Here is a 21883-nt window from a genome sequence, read left to right as displayed (position 1 = left end):
TCAACGTTGTCGTTGTTTTCTTCTCAGTGTGGGTTCCACATTACTTGAGGAACAACAGACATCTGCACATTCACCTTGGTTCATGTTGAAAGGACATTAAGGAACACAGGATGCCTTAATTGTGCACACATCCATCCGTCCGCTCAAAACAATAGCTGTCAAATACATTTATATATTTATAATTATTTCTACAATTTCTGTGACCTGTGTGTGTGTGTGTGTGTGTGTGTGTGTGTGTGTGTGTGTGTGTGTGTGTGTGTGTGTGTGTGTGTGTGTGTGTGTGTGTGTGTGTGCGTGCGTGCGTGCGTGCGTGCGTGATCTGCTAGATCAGTGGTTCTCAACGTTTCTGGATCAGTGCCCACTTGACAATTTGGAAAGTGTTCAGGCCCACCCATCTGACCACTTAACATCTGTGTGTTTTGGCCATTTTTGGGGGGCCACTTGCAATACCCTCGCAGTCGCAGCCCACCAGTTTGAGAACCACTGTCTGTGTCTGTACAAGCTTGCAATGCATTGTGAAAACACACACACACACACACACACACACACACACACACACACACACACACACACACACACACACACACACACACAAAGGTACAGTACCTACACCCATACAGGCTTGTTCAGACAATACTGCAGGGTTCTGATCTCGGCTGCTGCAGTAATTACAGCAGCTGTCAACACCATGGTGACCTTAAGTGTACAATGGCTGCCTGGGGCAGCTTGCACTTTACACAGGCACTCGGTTCCACATCTATACAAAGCTCACACAGTATATCAAAACGTATGTACAGCACACTCCTTTATGACTGGTGCCAAACATTCTGACAGACCACCAAGCATAGCGGCTACATCATTGTTTAACCACTTTCAACCTGCCGTCTCCGTTTTGGGCACACATATCAAAAAAGGTTTTTGACTAAAACCCTCTCTAGACTTTGTCAAACTGACTTGAGTTGCAACTGTACTCGCTATTTATACACCGAATCTCTTCCATTATCCAATGATAATTTATTTTATTTATTTATTTTCATCTCCACTGACCGGACATTTCATTAATTTGTTTCTATTATTTTCTACCTCTTATAGTATGTAACCATCTACAACCCTATGCTGGCACACAATCATTTGCCATCTATTACAAATGTATAGTATGTAACATATCTGTAGAGTGGTACTGTATATGTGAAATATAATCTAATCTAATATAAATAATTAAATAATAAGAAATGTTTGATTATTATATAATATATCTGCCGTCGGGAAGAAACCACCAGAAAATTAAGAAAACCGTATATTTTAAAACAAACAATACTGCCTCTTCAAAGTTGGTATTGTGACTTTATTGTCAATTATTTGCATGAGAGTGGGAGAGGTGGTGGAGTTGGCTGCTTTAGCAGACAGTTTGAGAGCCCAGTGGAGTTAAGAGGTTTTGTCTGAAGCGCTTTTCACTACTTTTCATTGGTTCAATATTTTGTAACACAACACAGACATAATGGGTGTTCAATAGCACTGATTTATGAAAAAAATATATCAAAAACCTCAAAAATGTAGTTAGGCTGTTTCCTCCCAACTGCAATGATATATGGTAAAACGGCATTAGTAAATTTCCCCCCTTGTCTTATATCAAGAGGAATCAGGGAAAACACCTATTGCAGCAGTGCTGTGTGAAAAATAAGTATTAACTTTTAGTATTAATTGCTGATTTATACTTTGTCTGACAGTATGAGATCTGGAGAGACAGACACGTGCACATACTCATGTAGACAATACGCATAAACAAAGGACTGAACAAGGCATTCAGACTCGGCGAGAGGAACCCTTTTATATTTGACAAACAGCGTCTAGATTTGGAGCATGTAGTAGACACAACAGGATGCAGGACACACTGCCGCTACCTCCACAGTTTAGTCCTGTTGTTGGAACGCTTCCTCTGAGTTCACGATGAGCAACAGGTCTTTCCTGTAGCTCACACCCCACGCACGTGCGGGCACACACACACACACACACACACACATACACGTTTGTATTTATATGCTTGAGAGGACATCAACATTTTACGTTGGTGATGTTATGTTATAAATGCCATTTAACTTTTTGCCATTTCCAACCCAAAGGCAAAAGCGGAAAAATAGCAGATCTACAAGCTCACAATGAATCGCAGTGTGACGTTTGTAAATTGGCTATTTTCTGCTTGACACCGGCATGCAACTATACGTATAAATGAATCAGGCGTAACTGCAACCACTAAATATATACTATAAATGCCTAATCCTAAACCCAGCCTGAATAGTTTGTAAGAATATCCCCAAATAATATATATATATATATATATATATATATATATATATATATATATATATATATATATATAATTTGGGGATATTCTTACAAACTAAATAATTTAAAATCATAAAACAATTGTACTTACCTTGTGAGGAACAGGAAGTTTTCCTCACAATTTCCGTTTCTAAATTCTACTACACTTGTGGGGACATTTGGCGCACGCACGCACACACACACACACACACACACACACACACACACACACACACACACACACACACACACACACACACACAGACAGACAGACAGACAGACACACACACATTACAGCAGCTCACACAGGTCACACAAACACTTTCTAACAGGTATCCGGACTATCCTCCAAGGAGTGCTCTGTGGCTGTAGGTTGGAGGAAGAGGAAGAGTGCTTCTGAAGGGGACCAGGAATCAGGATGTAACTATCGGAAAGTCAATCAAGAAAAGGCGTCACTAAGCACTTTCATGAAGTAATCTAGGATGCTAGGAATGCATGCCGTCTTAGAAAACGTAAAGGTGGCCCCCTCTGAAACACAAAGGAGAATGGACAGTGGTACGTGTCATGTAGGGTGTAGAGAGAGTGTGAGAGGTCTGTGAGAGTCAGAAGCTGCTCCCAGACTCCCAGGCCTAAATCTATACCTGCTTATTAAAACAAGTCAACAACTGCCACGTTAAGCAAGAATCATCATGGCTAAAAAGCCTGCCATCAGTCTGGTCAGTGTGGAAAAAAAGCTCTTGTCAATGTATTGACCTTTGACTGCAGTAGGGTAAAGGTTTTACCATTTGCTACTAAAATAAGCTATATTAAGATCAAACAGAAACAATCAAAAAGCTACCAGGCTACAACAAAACAAAAGATAGAGAAAAAAACCTTTTAAATTATTATATATTTTTCAAAATTCAGCCTCAAAGGCAGCAATGAATGGGTTAGGGGTTTTTTCCAAAGTTTTTGTTTCAAATATTGTGGGGAACAAAAGCAAAAGCTGAGCCACTCGTCACCACTGGAGGGCACCGGAGAACCAGCACACCTAAACTTGCATGGGGAATAAAAAGGTAATCCATTCATCCAACAATACTAAAACAGTGTAGAGAAGCAATCACTCCTGCAACAGAACTGTTTTAAAAGTTCTGTGACAACTTCCCACGCAGGCAGTAATAGTACTCCAAGACGGTAAGACCCCTGTCCCATGCTCAATTGGCCTACCTTTTAAATCAAACTGAGATGACAGCCACATAATAGGACACCTTTCTCCAATGCCTTTTGAATGGTTAACCACTTGATCCCTCCTATTCTGGAGGGTACATTTGCTAATAATAGCAGGTTTACAAGCTAATTTAATGGGAGTATTTCCGAATTTCAACCAGCTCAGTGGCCTTGTCGTTAAAGTGTCCGCCCTGAGAATGGGAGGTCGGGGTTCAGTCCCCGGCCGGGTCATACCAAAGACTCTAAAAATGGGACCCAGTGCCTCCCTGCTTTACAGGGGATAGGCTCCAGCTCTATGGGCCCCATGGCTCGGCAAGGCTACTTACTTACTTATATCCACATTTCAGTAGTTTTACTTCTACTCCACTCTTAGAGGAAAACATTGTATATATTTTTTTACTCCACTATAATTATTTGAAAACTTTTACTTACTAGTTATTTTGTAGATTTTGATTATTATTACAGAACCTACAATAACCACTTCAGCCCAGATACATTTTGGCCATTTGAAAATAGCCAATCTACAAGCTTAGCTGCTATTTCAAAAGATCTTTTAAACATTGTATACATATTTATTTTCTTTTGCAAAATGGGACATTCAGCATGAGTACTTCTGCAAACGGATGCACATTTATGCAATTTCTCTTAAATGGTGAGCTATATAGGCTATTCACATGCAGATTAAAACAAATGATAACCTAGTCCCCTTCTTGTGTGGCGCTTTCATAATGAAAATACAATTTGATCTCTGGCACATGAAATCTGATATAATGTATTGGGATGTACGTCTATTGAAATGGTGGTGAGGATTTCATTACATAGGCCTACTGTTATAACATAACATAATTGCATTGTCTCTGAACCTGAACCTTTATGAAATGTAATGTTGGATTTGATATGCCGGTAAATGGCAACAAAACTGAACATTTCCTTTACACATAATATAAAGTAAATACTAGCAGTATAAAATGTTTTGTAGGCCACAGTATACTCAAGCAGGAATGTATTAACCCTCAGAGGATAGTCTAGGTTTAAGCTACTATGTGTCACATTTTTGGCTATATGGCTAGACGAAAAAACAGCAGTCGAATTAGCGCCAACACAGATCTGATTTATTAAGTCTAGAGGGTAAACTGGTTCATACAATTTTGCAGTTTTCGCAACTTTGTTATTTGTCTGTGTCTTAGATGTATCAAATAACTGCCATTGGGATTTTTCTGCTGTGTTGGGAACTGTTGGCACAAGACCATGCTTCAGATATGCCCTTGGAGAACCATAAGGAAACCAGAGACCTGGCAGAATTCTTTACTGTCCCTAACCCTCTACCGTGACGTGCTGCCGGCTGGCTGGCTGACGACAACATCACCCCACGCAGCCAAGTGGGACCCCCTGTGTTGACTTGTGATGACAGACAATGGGCACGTATATAGTCGCAGATCATTTCCTGCTATTGAAAAGGTACACAGGGGTCGGGGAGCTGGATTGGAGCGGAGGCGGCTGCAGTGGAAAGGGAAGGCCAGACTTCTACATTCATATCTCCAGGCACAGGAGGAAAGAAATAGTGCTTTGGAACAGGAGAGTCATAGGTGTGCTATGAGTCTGACCACCGTCAATTATGATGAGGAGCCTTTGATGAATGAATGGCCAAATCCCCCAGGCCTGATTATTATACATGGAAGGGGCACTTCCAACCCAGGGTTATATAGTTAAATATGACTGAAGACAAGGGAAAACATTTATTTAGATTACGGTAGTGGTTTTCAACCAGTTATTCCCGGGGACCACCAGTGGTCCTTGAGGCGGTTCCAGGTGGTCCCCAGCTATATGATGTGGAGAGTTGGTAACCAAATAGAACTTTATAAATCTTTAACTCTTGAGAGCGTAAAATTTGTTAAATTATTGTTAAACATAGTCTACACAATTGAAGAAAGAATTTGAAGAAAGTGAGATGAGAAAGTTTTGGGTCTGAGAGGCTAAATGTCATTAAATGGTGGTGGTCCGTGGCTCAAATGCCCAAGAAATAATGGACCTTGACAAGTAAAATGTTGAAAACCACTGTTTTAGATCATAAAATTAAAACTAATGAGATGAAATGATGAGATATACTTCCAAAGGGAAGAGATAAAGTTGTTTAAAACAAATAAATAGCCTACTAAAATTAACACTGCAAAACTAAAACGATCTAACTAGAACTGCAGGTATGATCCATCCATCCATCATCTTCAACCGCTTATCCGTAGTCGGGTCGCGGGGGCAACAGCTCCACCAGAGAGCTCCAGATATTCCTTTCCAGAGCAACATTAGTAACTTCCTCCTGGGGGATCCTGAGGCGTTCCAAAGCCAGTGAGTCGATGTAATCCGCACCTGCGCCTTGGTCTGCCCCGAGGTCTCCTCCCAGTGGAAGGAGACCTCAATGACCTCCCTAGGGAGACGCTCGAGAGGCATTCTAACCAGATGCCCGAATAACCTAAGCTGGCTCCTTTCCAGGCGAAGAAGCAGCAGCTCTACTCCGGTAAAGTAAGATCATCTTAGTATTTCCACCATCACATTTGATGTCATGCTTTCTTTCATCCTACCCTGTTCAACTTCTATAAATCAAGTCTTTCTTCATAATACCTGAAAAACCCAAACTAAGACTACACAACAAAACTAATACAAAAACGATTGTATAATGCACTCAGAAAACGAACTAACTAACTAGGAATGAAAACTTAATACAAACTAAATTAATGAATGTAAAAAAAATATATATAACGTCTTCCAACCTGGCATTCCTATTTAGCATTTATTTTATTTATTTTTTACATTTTTCACATTTCTTACCCGAACATAGCAACTCTACGAGGTCCAGCTCACGACTCAATAGCCTGGGTTCCAGCCTGATTTGCTGTGTTCTGTGAATTTGTATTGTCGACAATGCAAATTCACGGAACGCAGCGAATCAGTCTGGAACCCAGGCTAACAACTCATGGCATCAAGACGCGTTGTGAGAGTATAGATCTATTATTTGCTGTGCGTGCAACACCATTGTATGATGAAGTTGGCTTTGCAAACGTGTAAGATAGACAGGTTATGAGTAAGCTTAGTGCAATTTATTTCACTAATATGTTTAGCCTTACAGACATTAACTTGCTTATGTCTGACTGTGGAAGGAATGCTCACATGAATAGAAGGAAGTTTGTATAAGCTATTCTCAATATACTGTACCAAGCATTTGTGTTTGTTGTTCATGAGGCATGTAAAGCAAGCACCGTTGCCCAACTACACTATGAAGTGACATTCCAACTCTAATGAACTCAATGAATCACAGCCATGTCTCATAAGTGCTCCATAGCATTGTTTCACAACATTTTCTTATTTCAAGGACCCCCATATCTCTGAGACTGTACAAATGGAACCATTTCCATTTGTATAGAGCAGTGGTTTTCAACTGATTGTGAACCAGGGACCACCACCCTGACTTAGAATCAACCTGGGGACCACTGTTGTGTTGGGTGGGGATATGGGCTAAGGGCTAAGATTAATGCTTTTGTAACACTTGCTATGCATCCCATGTGTATACATTCCACTGTTTTTCAACCAATTGTCCACTGACTAAGTATAATTTCCTAATAATAATGACTCAACCAGACAATCCGCTGCACTTCCCGCTCTTGAGATGATAACTCCCTTTTTCTGTTGAATTTCTTGACCTCCAATTTGTCAGTAAATGACTACATGGACGGTCATCATAGGTCACTGGGTCATTCAGTTCACTGTTTCTCAACTAGTGGAAAAACATTTAAAAAAATCAACAAATCCTACATTACTAAATGAATGGTGAGGGACCACATGCAATACTTCCAGGGACCACATGCAATACTTCCAGGGACCACCAGTGGTCCACGGACCACCTGTTGAAAACCCATGGTATAGAGTTACAGGCCTTTAAGGATCCATTTGGAACCTCCACAAGGAACCCTGAGGGTCCCAGTGGACTCCACTTTCTGAATCACTGCTCTATAGGCTTACTTGCAGTTTACATGATTTTATAATATTCAACTTCATCAACCCATTCAAAAACAGGGTGCTGATCTCAGCTGCTGGTAATTGCAGCGGGTTTCAACACATATGACCGTAAACCATACACTGTTGTATGATGACAGCAACTTGATTAGGTTTGATTAGGCCTGACCAGGGGTACACACACACACACACACACACACACACACACACACACACACACACACACACACACACACACACACACACACACACACACACACACACACACAGACAGACAGACAGACAGACAGACAGACAGACAGACAGACAGACAGACACACACACACACACACACACACACACACACACACACACACACACACACACACACACACACACACACACACACACACACACACACACACACACACACACACTGAATACCTGCTATCAGTGGTGGAAGAAGTACTGAGATGTATTACTTATGTGAAAGTACCAATTCTACAATGTACTCTGAAATACACTGTACAAGTAAAGTAACGATGCATCGCGACATAAGTAAAAAATACCTCCAAATTGTATTTGAGTACAGTACTTGAGTACTCAGTTACTTTCCTCCATGCACTGCCTGCTGTCGGGTGGAAACCTTGTATGTCCAAAACAGTTCCTTTTTTATTATTATCAAAAATAATAAGAAAAAACACGTTATAATTGTGAAAATAGCAGATCTAGAAGTCCCAACTGGTGATGCTTTGTAGATCTGCTATTTTCACTGTTTTTGTCATTGTATGAGAAAGTAGGGCATAAGGGCATAAGGGCATTCATTTATGAAAAAACATAGAGGAATACAAGGTTTCTGCCCGACAGCAACGATATGTTGTGCGATATGCAGTACAGTATGGGCTATACTGTAACTTTGTTGTTCCATTTAACTTGTTTACTATCTCTTTCGCTTTGCTCTCACTCTACCCCTGTCTCTCATGCAATAATAATAATAATTATTATTATTATTATGATTATTATAATTATTATTATTATTATTGTTATTATTATTCCTGGCAGACAGCATACAATATATGGCCACTAGAGGTCGACATACCCAACTGTAACAACCTAGACAAATTTGAGGTATCCACAAATCATCATCATCATCATCATCATCATCTCAAGCATCTGCAAAATGATACATTGTCAGCAAATTATAGTAGTCTACCATTGTTTTGTATTAAAGCTGACTTCTCATTTCAACTCAATAGTTAAGCAAAAGTTAGCAAAAGTTGAGGCAAATCTGGAAAATGAATGCTTACCACTAGTTTTCTTCACAGATGTGTTCATAAAGGTGTCTACTATCACATATCAATTTGTTCCAAGCCAACTCCCTTGGGAAACTTTGTGGGAGCCAATCAAAGTTGTATGAGCTTGTGATATAATATAATATAATATAATACATCACAAATGCATCTTAATTGAAACTAACTAACTGTTGAAACAAAAGTAGATGAACACAAGAACCAGAATCAGAAATACTTTGTCACACCTTAAAAAAATATTAACAGTAAAAGAGGGGTGAAATGAATGTGCCAGGGCTCCTCAGACTTTCAGTTAATTAATAGAAAATAAATAAACAGAATATGGCTCTATATCATTATATTACAAAAAAAGGGGGCTATGGACCAGAGCTAGTCTGGTGTGATGGGGTCTGTTGACAGTACAGGCTAAGCATAGCCTACGACTGTAGAGTACTGAGGCTGAGGGTCCACAGTCCACACACATTCAATCTATTAGGCCTAATTGGAAGCTTCGCGTAGCCAATGCTTGGGCAAGGCTAGGCTGCGCCGCTGCAGTAGTCTACGTGCAGGACCAGGCCCTTTGATTTCCATTACATTTCAATCCATCCGCCTACTACAAATTCATCCAATCTACTGGACAGCTAAACGGTAGCGTGCCCACAGCCACAGGCCACAACCATTGCCTTGACGACGTGATTGCGCTCCTGAACATCCTTGCTTGGGCCAGTGGGAGGGACCCTACAAATGTAAACCCGCCCGCCCAGACACACACACACACACAGACAGCAGAGAAAGTTTGAAAAGAGTTTAAACATGACTGAACGATACGTCCGTGCTGCTGCTGGATTATAGCCTACCTGAAACGTGTTTCAAGGGAACATTGTTTGTAGCTACTTTGAAATGTAAGTTTTTAAAACTTCAGCTCACCTTTTTTTTTAAATGTAGCCCTGTGTGTAGTGTGTACTAGGCTATATGGCTTCTTTGTTTGGAAATGAGAAGAAAAGATAATAGCCTTTGAATTATTGATAGTGCGTGGGCAGCGTGGCTCAAATCTCAGAAATTAAACTTGGTAAAAGTCACTAAACGGTACAGTAAAATCCCATGCAGTGTTCATTTAACTCCGTGTATATAGGGCCTACAAATGTAACCAAATGGACCCTAATGGACCATAGGGCTAATATACATCAAGGATTATATTGTTTAGGTAGTTAGGCTAATAATTATTTTAGTAGAAAAACAATATTATGCTACGTAACATGATGGACTGTGTAAATTAGCCTATATGCCCCCCGGCAATGCAATCATAAATTCATTTTGACACTTCACATTTGTTCACATAGCCCAGGCTCATACAATTATGATATGTTCAGGCTAAATAGGCTTTTTTGTATAGGGATATCATGTGGTGAATTTATAGCCAAGACCCGCACTGCCCAGATCATGGGGACGAAATTAATTATTTACAGTTAAAGCTCCAGTCGGGGGAAATAGCCGTGAGTCATTGTTTCTTTTGGAAGTGCATAAACAGTTTATACAGGCCTTTCCTTCGTTCTATATGAATCATATAACATGAGCAGTCTGCGTCTTATCCGATCTCCGCATTGTGATATTATTTAAAGAAAGCGACGCCACCAGCGCTTCCTGACAGACAGAGTGACTGACCACCGGATAACCCTTGAGCTCACACTGGGAAGTCCAAGAACAATCTTTTGGAGGACTTTTTCCAAACCGAAAATGTAGCTGAAATAAACGTTTTAGCCTAACCCATATAATGATGATCATGCAGTGACATCTGATCTTCAGAGAAACAACAGTTAATTTGATTGGTAACAGGAGTTACCATTAGTTACAGAGTGGGCATCAATTGGGTGCCCACTATTCCTTATTAGTGCCCAGCCCACTAAGCACTTGTATGTAAAATTGGCTATTGGTCCAAAAATATTTTGAAAAGGAAAGTAGGCCTACCGGTAGTGTAGGCTAGTACAGTATGACAACATTTCACAATTAAGGTCTATAGTTCTACATTGCTACAAAAACTGTATATCAGAGTCATTTTTAGTATAAACAAGAAGTGGAAGGGTCAATTTAAGTTTGATTGACTAATGCCCATTGTATGTCCATTTTGAATCCAAGTTTAGTACACTAAATGGCTTTTGATCAAACATTTCAATAAAAAAAGAGTAGCCTGCCCTGTACTGACATTGCTGTCCTTCAGAATAGTAGCTGTCCAGGATGGGACCTCAGGATTAGCCTCATTTTCTAACATTTTCTAACACTATAGTTGATGAAGGGATATGGATACCAAATGGACAGACAGACAGACAGGCAGACAGGCAGACAGACAGACGAATATATATTAGACGATGTATTCATTGATTATTTGATAACAATCTGCTACAGAATAGGTTACATATCCTGATGGTATTGCCCCATCACAGCTTGTGATGAGATATGACTGCATTAATTTGTTTCGTTGTTGATGTTAATGCAAGGCTCCGTGGTCCTAATTTCCAGGATTCCAGTCTCCTTATCACATAATTAATCTCCTTCAGTGATCCCCCCCATCTCTCTCTCCCTCCCAGCTGACCTTTTGACCTTTGAAGGCTGGAGTTGCCTGCTTACACATACACACAGCCACAGTCACTGCCTCACTACCATTGGACGAGAAGACTTAAAACGATTGCTTCAGCAGCCAGCTACAGACCCAGAGCGGTTAGACCCAAGACCTCCAACTCCAACGGTTACGAGATGGAGCTTTACACAACTCTGTCCGCCCTGCTCCTGTGTTTCTTCTCCATGGCAACCTCAGGTAAGCGGATGTTTTTGATTTGCAACATTTCCAACATAACATTAACATTTAACATTTTCCACAGTTTTTTTTGTTACACCATCATATGACAAAGTAGGCCTATAAAATAGGACTTGAGTGGTTATCTACACTGTTGACCATAAACCAATCAACACTATTGTTAACATTGACCTTCCACTGCATGATTTCAATGAATGGAACATTCAAGGCCATAAATTGCCAGCACTGTGTACGTTATCCTGACTTGATTCTGTCCTCAGATCTAAATGTCTGTAATTTGTGCAGCTGTTGAACTGTACTTCGTCTCGTTGTTTGAGTGACAGGCCTATTCCTTAAGCCAGTTTTGTGTAAGAAGGCTTAAAGGATAGTCACTTTTTTATATACAATATTTTTTATCAAACGATCTTTTGTGGTCAGTATATTATTATTATTATTATTTTTACAGTTTTGCAGGCAAGGAGGAATTGCAAAAAGATCATGGATTTTGCACGTTATTTAGTCTTTAGCCAAACCAAACTCTCCCACACTGGCCTTTTCCTCCTCTCCATCTATCAGCTGCCTGTGGCTGCTCATATTAAATTCAATATGCTGTTGCTGCCGTACAAGGCAGCTAAGGGAGTTGTATCCCCCCATATCCCCAGGCCATGGTCAGGACCAACAACCCTGTCTGTGTTCTTTGCTCTGCTACCACCAGGTTCTTAAAGCCTTATCTGTGCTTTCTCACGGCCACGTTGCTCGCCAAATATAACAGATTTTCGAATAAAAAATGCAACACATCGAGCAACACGGTTTTATGCTGAAGTATGTATTATGCCTAATTTATGCCTCATTGTGATGGCATCACAAGCTGAAAATATCAGACCTACAAGCTCACAACGCATCGCAGATATGAGATGGTAGACCGGCTATTTTCGGTAGGTTACTCTGTCATGCAGTGAAGTATGGATCTGACTTTAGGCATAACTCTTCTCCTCCTGTAGAAGCAAGGCCGTCACTCCACTTGTTCATACTCTCCTCCCACCTGAGCCCTTAATGGTGGAAATTCTTTTCTAACCCAATTACAACCATAATTCCCTATTTCCATGCCCCCTCATACACCTGAATAACCCTTTCCCCCCACACTTAGAGTAGATCATACTTCATCTATTCTTGGAACACAGGAGCACTTTTACAGTTGCCAACTTGCCATGGTGGCTTGTAATTTGTATTTGTTTACAATTTAGGCATGCCATTTAGCAGACTTTATTATGCAGAGCGACTAACACGTGCAAAATCTGAGTAAGTAGAAAAACTTGAACCCAATCAACAAACAAAAGGGTAATTAGTCAGATGAGGAGAGTGCAAAAAGAACAATTTACTGTATAAACTACAATACCTGGATAAGAGCATCGGCCTCAAATGTAAAATATAAATATATATTTTCCCGCTATTAGCCTGCGTAACCTCTCGGCTCTAAATATTTGTTGATGAAAATGTTAACAGTAACTCTAGACCTTAAGTGTTACCAATGATGCTAATTAATGTAGCAGAGCCTTTCCGGTGTGAACCATCATGCACTGCCAAATAGCAGCATCTTGACTCTGTTTGACCAGAATGGGACAGAACCTGAATTAGTATCAAGTCAGTACACTATCTGAACACTATCACTAAATAATCTTGTGTTTTAATACCCTTTTATTACATGCTAATATTGCTGCCATGGAAAATATGAATATTGGAAATGTAAGTGTTATTGACTGACTGGACCTTATAAGACTTTGTCGCCATTGTATTCAGTCTTCAAAGTAATGCTTGTAAGGGAACCTTTAACCATAAAGCAACTCCTTAGATGTTGAAAGCCTGTGAATTATCTCCAGTTTTACTCTCAAGAACAGCATTTCCAAAATCGTAAACATGCAGCATATAGGGATCTGTCTCAAACTATTGTTTACATTGTCGAAACGTTGAAGATCAGTGCTCACAGAAGCACTGTAAGTGCCTATCGGAGGTTTCTGTTGATACTTTAAGCTGTTGTGTAGCTTACTAGCTTATTTTAGTGATCCCACTGCTGCCTTTGTTTGAGCTGCTCGCAGTGAGTTGATCCCTATGAATTATTGAATTCATCTCATCAGAAAGTTATGCTTAACTTATAATTATATACGAGAATAGCCGATCTACAAGCTCACAATGCGTCGCAATGTGACTCGTGAGTTTATAGATCGGCTAATCTTAGTGTGCGACACCGTCATACAACTAATTATAAATCAGGCTTTCGTTTATTTCTTTTGCTGTAGCTGTGTTTGATTTAGCGATTTACTGAGCTGCCGGTAGAAAGTAGGAACAGTGTCTGGAAGATGACCTGAGGACAAGGGCGTAAAGCTGACGTGCGGAGAGACAGAGAGATGGAGTGAGACGAGACACAAACGAGAGAGAGAGAGAGCGGGACGAGCTAGCTAAACAGCAGGTGAGGGAGGTCCCCCTGCTGGGAGATGCATCCCCCAGAAGCTGTGATAGAAGCTGGTGATCGGGAAAGAAGGCTGAGGGACAACTTTTAGACACGGGTGGGCTGGATTATGTAACTCTGCAAGGAAAGGAAAAGGAGTTCGCATTTCTTTATTTCTGGTCCCCAGGCGAGGGGAAGTTACTTTTACTGCTTCACCCAACAGAAGGCAGCTCAGAGGACGTATGAGCGCAGCGGGGGGGGGGGGGGGGGGGTCACTGTTAGTGGTCGTGGACACTTCAACACGTAAACTGGGCGAGCTGAGGGAGGGTCAAACTGGCGACATTCCGATTCCCAGGCGGCCTCTCTACCCACTCAGCTACGACCAGTTTCGATCACCCCAAGAGTACATCATTGGCAAATAAGTGGAGTGTGGGGTGGGAAGCGAGATGAAGATGAAGCAAAGAAATGCAGGGAGGAAACGATGAAATCACTCCAAAGAGTCATGCCTGTGACAAGATGAAAGGAGCTGACTATGAATATACTCCATTTCTGGTCCACTGGCACATATACTTATAGTATCACGTTTGATATCTGCTGCTAAGTGATGTAAATAGTAAATGGTGCAATTACCGGCACAGCACCTCTATCTAAAGCTCTTTACAATTCACATTCACTCACTGATACGGAGGAAACCACGCAAGGCACCAACCTGCTCATCGGGAGAAGTTAGGGGTTCAGTGTCTTGTTCAAGGTCACTTCGACATTAACCCAGTGGGACCTGGGGATTGAACCGGGAACCTTCAGATTCCCAAGCTCTACCTCACGAGTCCTGAGCCACTGCCACTCTCTTTTTTGCACAAGAGAGTTATATCTGTTATATCTGCTGCTATGAATGATGAACAAGTATTTTCTCATACTTGCTCAAGATACATTGATATTCTGCCTCTTTTGTTTTTGCATGAACCTTATGTATATTTGATGATACTGTCTAACTCTCTTCCTTGTTATTTCTTCGCTATTCTTATATGCCTGTAATTTGTAGCTTCAGAACATTGGGGGCTCGCCTTGTACAGAAGAAAATATTTAATCTATACTCCTACACCTGCAAACTTGAGATATGCGAAAATGAGGGTGCAAGATAAAGAGCAAGGGAGGGAAATGGATGACATGAAGTTTTCTCAATAGGGAACAAGCAGCAATCGCCGCCATTAAATATGACACAAGTCTAAATATTGCACTTCCTCTCCAGCACTGCAGTGATTCGGCTCACCCTGCAGTCAGACTGGGTGGCAGGGAGACGCGTCCTTGTGTCGCTCCCTCAGACCGATTTCTATCTCACCCTGTGATGCCCCTCCCAAATAACAATCCATTTCTGAATGCCTTGCTTTTCCTCTGTTTGAATGCAGAGAACATTGTGGAGGCGCCTCAGTCCGTGTGTTTCATTCCTATGCTTCCCCCTTTGTTTCCAGAAGCTACCGTAGTACGCAGTAGACTTGGCAACACATGACATGATTAGTTTTAAATAATAGGTTTAATTTTGTGGTTTATGAATGATGTGGCGTACGTGCGGTAGTTACATCTCTGGAGAAACCCAGGACAGTGGAGTAGTGTGTTAGTGTAAGGTTGTTTTCAGCCCTGAGTTATGTTGCCCATGATATAGGTTGTTAACAAAGCACTCTCCTTATGTAATAAAACCTTTTTCAAAAAAACATGCAAAACACATTTTGCTCACACCATAATGAAGGGGCAATGCATTACCCCGTGTTAATAGCTCTATAGGATCATTTTCATCTTGAAAATCCATTTCATTTCAGCACTGTTTAATATTTCATAACCATAACCGCCTTGTTTTGCTTTGCATGCACGTAATCTTTGTTCATCTCTAAAGAGATGCTCTTGCCCCAAGCAAGTTTTCTATTACTTTGCACTTGAGTTGTAAATGGGGCTCGCGGTTCTCTCCAAAGGTCAAACAAAGACACTTCTGCGTCGGTTGTCGTCTCAGTGGCAACTAAAGAATAACAATGAATTTAGTATGTCCAATTTAGCATCTAATTCATACGTCCAGCCATGAACCTGCTTTCGAGCTGTCTCTCTAACCACTCAACCCTAGCATCCCTATTCTCGGGGAGGGGAGCGGTCCGCTGAAAATAGCAGATCTACAAGCTCACGATTTACAAGCTCACGCCGCGTTGCTCTTTTCAGCAAAGATATGTTGTGGCCCATGGGAATATGGTCATCTAACGATGGGGATTTCAAGTGGCTAATAGGCAGTGCATCTTCTCCTGGGTGACTGTGAGACCGCGTCCCATCTGGGCCAGGTCAGTCTGCAGTGGCGTGAGCACTGAACGGATCATTAGCAGCGGGTGAGATAAACACCTCGTCAGCCTGGCGACCATTTGTGCCCATGCCAGCATGCCCGCCGTCTACCCAGATAAGGCCTGGCATTATGTGTCTCTTATCTCTGGGCCTGACTGCTCATGGTCAAACCCACAGGCCTGCACTAACATTTACCATGGAAATATACATAATGGTAATAATAATAAACTAGTAATAATAATAATGAACAGTCAACAGTGAAGGGATTCCACTGGAAAGCAATTGAAGAAATGTGGTGCCTGTTGTCTTTGATGAGAAATCCCAGCCAGAACTTATTTTGTAACTTTTACCTAACTTTTACCTGGCCTAGAGAGGATACATAATTCTGACTGGCATACCCAGCGCGGCATCCTGGAGATTATTCAGTATGCGGTGTACTGTGGGTTTTCTGCTTTATCAAAGATACTGAAAGAGACGTTGCCAGTAGCTAGCCTGCAGACAAAAAAACCTTATCTAACCCCGATATCGTTTTCATTTGGATTCTCAACAAACGCCAACAACGCAATTAAAATAGAATAAAGCATATTTAATGCAATTCAGGCAAACACACTAAGCTTGACCCTTTCCCATAACTATTGAAGGCCTGACATTCTATTTTTGGAGAGGGACACCATTGTATATGGCCGATTATAAATGAAGCATGGGGCAGCTCACAGCACTTGACATAGTCATTTGTTATGCAACACTGGTCAATGCTAGAACAGCAGATCCCTCTTGGTTCGAGGACTGGGTGGGTAATGCTAGACTTTCCTGTTGATACATCTGTCAGATTGATCAATCCATATTCATGGGATGGAGAGCTGAAATCTCCCACTGATTTATGTGTGTGTGTGTGTGTGCGTGTGCGTGTGCGTGTGCGTGTGCGTGTGCGTGTGCGTGTGCGTGTGCGTGTGCGTGTGTGTGTGCGTGTATTTCACTGATGACAAAACGCATACACACAGTTCCTCTCCGCTTGATGTAACACAATACCTTTATGCTGTTATTTACTGTAATTTCATGTACTGGTTTTATTACATACATTGAGAAGTAAAATGGGACTCAAAGAAAGGATCTACGAGTGCCTCATAGTTCTGTATTTGTAATTTAGTAATATGACTATAACAAATTCCAAAGCAAAGCTCAGAGTAGTTTTTTCACCTTTCAGAGACGCAGGAGGGAATAACCCCACACTTGTTGAGCAACTGTGTCAGTCAGTAGATTTCCATTACTCTAGTCTAAATCCTACACCGCTGAGAGGCACACAAATCCCTTATCCTTTCATCTGACTATACAGCACTTCCACTTTCCTATAACTTCTCCAAATGGAGTAAAAAAAAAGAATGAATAAATCAAAGCCCTTCATTGCTATGCCTCCCCCATGTTGCAGGTCATTAATATTTTCAGGCGAAATCAGTGGAGAAAAACGGGGTAATCTCTGTTGGTTCTATGAGAAGCATATGCTGTGCAAAGCTACATCAATCTTGAATGATTGGGAGCAACCAGTGTGCAATGCATCTCTGACGCCTCCATCTGCCTCGGTAGAGGGTAGTTAGCATAACATTCGCTAAATTAGTCTTTACTTCCAAAAGCAGCGAAGCTAATTAACACTGAGATGATTAATAGAGTCTCACAAGATCCCTTTCGCAATGTCTCGTCATTTTGCCACAAATTAATTTATCTGCATTGGTGCAGAAACCTGAAGACACAAGACTAATAAAGTGTTTATCGAACACCTTGTCAGTTTGAGTGAAGAGTCTACTACATTAGTGAATGGAAGACATACTGTGTCCCTCTAACTTGTGTTGTCTTGAACATAACAGATAGGAGCATGTGTCTGTGTTCATCAACACTAAATTATGGTATATTTGTCATCCATTTTTCAAAACATTGGACAGCACAAAACTGTGGACAGCAGCCGACGTTAACCGCTAAGTAGAACCACAAACAACAAAGACATGTCCAATATACATGAATAATTGTCATACAGAGAATAGTGAAAATAGCTTATTTACAAGCTCATGTGTTACAGGGCGATGCATTGTGATCTGATAGATCCGACAATTGTAGCAATTTTTGGAATTGTTAGGAAAATGTACTTGCATAAGAAAAATGTAGCTGACAAAATAGGGATAGCCAAAGTTAAGAGGGGTTAACCAAAAGGTTATGCATGGTGATTAACTAAGTTATGTATGACCGCTGCTAATCAGGATAGCAACCGCCAAAAGCGTGTTTGTCTCTATGGGAGTATACGGTGTCTAGCAGGCAGCAGACAGGCCAATGCAGTGACCGGGTGAATGGGTGAGTAAGTGAGCCATTGGCCACTTCACGCGCCGTTGCGTTTGTTGTTCCGTGAACTTCCACGACGACGTGATGAGATGTCTGACGAATGGTTCCCAGAGGTGTAAACAGAGCTAGTGTGAAGACAGGCTGTCTCCAGACCAGCTATCGCATCATCACCGCCTCTTTTGGCCAGCACTGGAGCTCACACTCAACACGTGCATGCATGCATGAGTGCAAGGACACACGCGCGCGTACACACACACACACACACACACGCTCGCGGCACACACCCACGCATGCACACAACTCCCATGTCCAACCCAGGGATGTAATGGAATATGTAATGGCATACAGTATGTCGCGCACCAAACTGCGGATCTACATGCATGCATTGTGTAATAATTATGCTGTACATTGCAGTTACATGCAGTTTGTAGCATGCAGTATGTAGTATGTCGTTTCACACTAGTATGCAGTATGTAGATTAGAAGGTTGTGCAGTACACTGAGTACAGTAGTATGTCTCTGCTGTCGGGGATAAACCATCTAACTCCAAAATGTTCAGGAAATGAAAAAACCTTATAATAATTTATTTAAAAAAAATGCAATACTGCAGTCTGCCTAGAGAGGGGGTGGAGTAAGCTGCTTTAGCAGACAGTTTCAGCGGTATCAAGACTACTCGCCCCGTTTCTGTTTTCCTCCCGGAATTTTCCCCAGTGAGGGGTGGGAGAGGCTGGACAGCAGACGGCTGGACTTTGAATTTCTCTAACTATAAACTTTCATGACAGCAGAACAGCCTAAGTACAAATATAATTTATGAAAAGCTACTACAGTGAAGTCTGTTCACAGAAGTTGTTGTAGGATATGTGGGGATTATCTGACGAGGTACCATTTGAGGGGGCAAAACCTTACATATACTACATAATACTACATTGTTTATAGGTTCAATATAAGTCAAATAATATAGCCTTTCCACAGGAGTATCTTTTTATATTTTTCCAAAAAGAATACAAACAGCCAATAGCATATTACAAAGTTATCCCCCTCACTGGGGAAAATTCCGGGAGGAAAAACGGGCAAGCACCGGGGCGAGTAGTCCAGTATTCGTTTCAGCCAGGTCCAATGGAGTTAAGAGTTTTTGTCCGAAGCTTTTTAATACTTTTCATTGGTTCAATTGTTTTTAACCAACAACATGTTTTTTAATCCAGAGCGATTTACAGTAAGCGAGAACAACAACACATGGTAATACATCAAGTACATTGTACAGTATGTAGCTGGCAGTTGTATACAGTATGTATGTAGCATGCAGTACTATGCAGTATGCTGGGGTGAGAGGCCAGGGGACACTGTAGGCCCCTGCAGAGAACTGATAAGAGCTTGTTTACCTTCCTGTGGATGGTCAGGCCTCGGTCTGCAGCTGCGGAAACGCCGGGACAATAGGTGTGTGTGTGCGCGTGTGTGTGTGTGTGTGTGTGTGCGTGTGCGTGTGCATGTGCGGTGGTTATGTCTGCGTCTGTCTGTCTTTGGAGGCTTGAGCAAGCCTTGAAGCGCCATTTCTCTGTTGTTCAGTCCCTCCCATTGATCTCCCCTCCAACCAGCTCTTGAGAGGACGGACCACCACCACCCTCAACCCTGGACACTAACAGTATATTCTGCCCTGAGGGGCCACGGGGGAGACGGTTGGACTTGACACGGCCCTCCGTTTGCCAGGGTTTCCCCCTGGCTGTTTGTATTCGTGGCAGAGAAGTGTGCAGCGCTATATAGAGGCTTTATGTCACTGGGGTTCAATCTAGAGTCACTGGAGAGTTTTAGCGCATGCTGATGCTTTTGTTCGGAGCCAATAATAATGAGTGCTACAGGGCAGAAAAAAGGCAGAATTCCCTGCACATCATCAGTCCAAACAAACAATTAGTCTTACGTGCAAAGATCAGCCCCACGGCTCCTTTACAACAGACTTAACAATGGTTCCTGTGTCTAGAATTATAATGGATGCTACTTGGTAATATAATGAAAGAGCTTTATTTATTATTTGCAAGACAAGGGATGCAAATATATTATGTAAATATTATTATTATATTGTTTTCTGGCTCTGTATCTAATCGGTCTAGGTGTGTGCGTGCGTGCGTGCGTGCGTGCATTGGGCAAAATATGGTCCATATGACGTACTGATTTCCTAGCACTGATGTCATACTGTACAGTAGATGACTGATGTCACTGATTGGCTGCATGAAGTCTGTCTTGTTGAAGAGGGTGTCAGGTAATGACAGGAAATGGTTAAGTAATAATTCTTATTTGTTGTGGCTGAGGTGGGCAAGGTCGTTAGAAGGTCATTCCACCATTAGGGAGTGAAGAGTTTATATGTCTACAGTCTGGGTTGTTTAATGGCCAGGATGCTGCTATGGGGGAAGGACCACTATGTTCCCTGTATTAGCACTGTGCACTGTGCAGGGAATTCGGGGGAAAAAACAAGACTGTGGTTTAAAACAGTGGTTCTCGGCCTGTGCCGTGGCTCAGTGGTCCAGGCACCTTGGCTGGTAATCCAGTCTGGCAGTGTGCCACAGGTTCGACTCCCGATCCCGACGGCCTTTACTGCATGTCTTCCCCCCCATCTCTCTCCCCATTTCCTGTCACCCTACTGTCTGTCCCTCCATAAAAAAAATGTAAAATAAAGCCAAAAGCCAAAAAATAATAATAATAAAAAAATCAATGTGTCCCCATCAGGACCCAAACTAGTGAAAATAGCAGATCTACAAACTCACAGTGCAAAGTGACGCTAACTAAAACGTTAACTTAAAAAAATTAATGGATATTTACTTGTCCTGACCCATTGTTTGGGAATCAGTCCATGCTGCTCCTTACATCCAAGTGGATACTCGAAGACGGGAGGAAATAGAGGAAAGGTTAGTTGGGGTTCATCCTGGAATCTGCCTATTTGATGAGTAAAGGTCAATCGGATAGGTAGGGTTCATCATACAGGGATCATGAATGGCCAAGTTTCACGGCAGTGAAAGTGGAAGTTTTGGCGTAAGGGTGGCGTGCCACGGGGTCACCAAAATCCTCTGGGCTCCATGAAGGTGCACAGAAAACCTCATGCCATTCCAGTGAATAGTCTATGAGATCATGGTGATATTTGGGACCAACGTCGTGAACAGATAGACAGATGGATTGACATGACATCTGTAGAGCTCTGCCTCTACCGGGACTAAAGCAAAAGCAA

General features: G+C 41.7%; 1 protein-coding gene across 2 annotated transcripts in view; it reads left to right on the top strand.

Annotated features, from left to right (window-relative positions):
- Positions 1-9570: 9570 nt before the first annotated feature.
- The window catches only part of eng (endoglin), a 62908-nt gene continuing 50595 nt past the window's right edge, over positions 9571-21883 (top strand). For both annotated transcript variants that reach the window (XM_083794287.1, XM_083794286.1), the window contains exons 1-2: positions 9571-9703; positions 11384-11610. In XM_083794287.1, coding sequence (XP_083650413.1) covers positions 11550-11610 — 61 coding nt within the window. In that variant the 5' untranslated portion in view covers positions 9571-9703; positions 11384-11549. The remainder of the gene's footprint in view (positions 9704-11383; positions 11611-21883) is intronic.

This window comes from Protomyctophum parallelum (genome assembly GCF_964188405.1).
Source record: "Protomyctophum parallelum genome assembly, chromosome: 21".
Classification (NCBI taxonomy): Eukaryota; Metazoa; Chordata; class Actinopteri; order Myctophiformes; family Myctophidae; genus Protomyctophum; species Protomyctophum parallelum.
The sequence above is the reverse complement of the archived record's forward strand: the minus strand, read 5'-3'. Positions and strand labels throughout refer to the sequence as shown.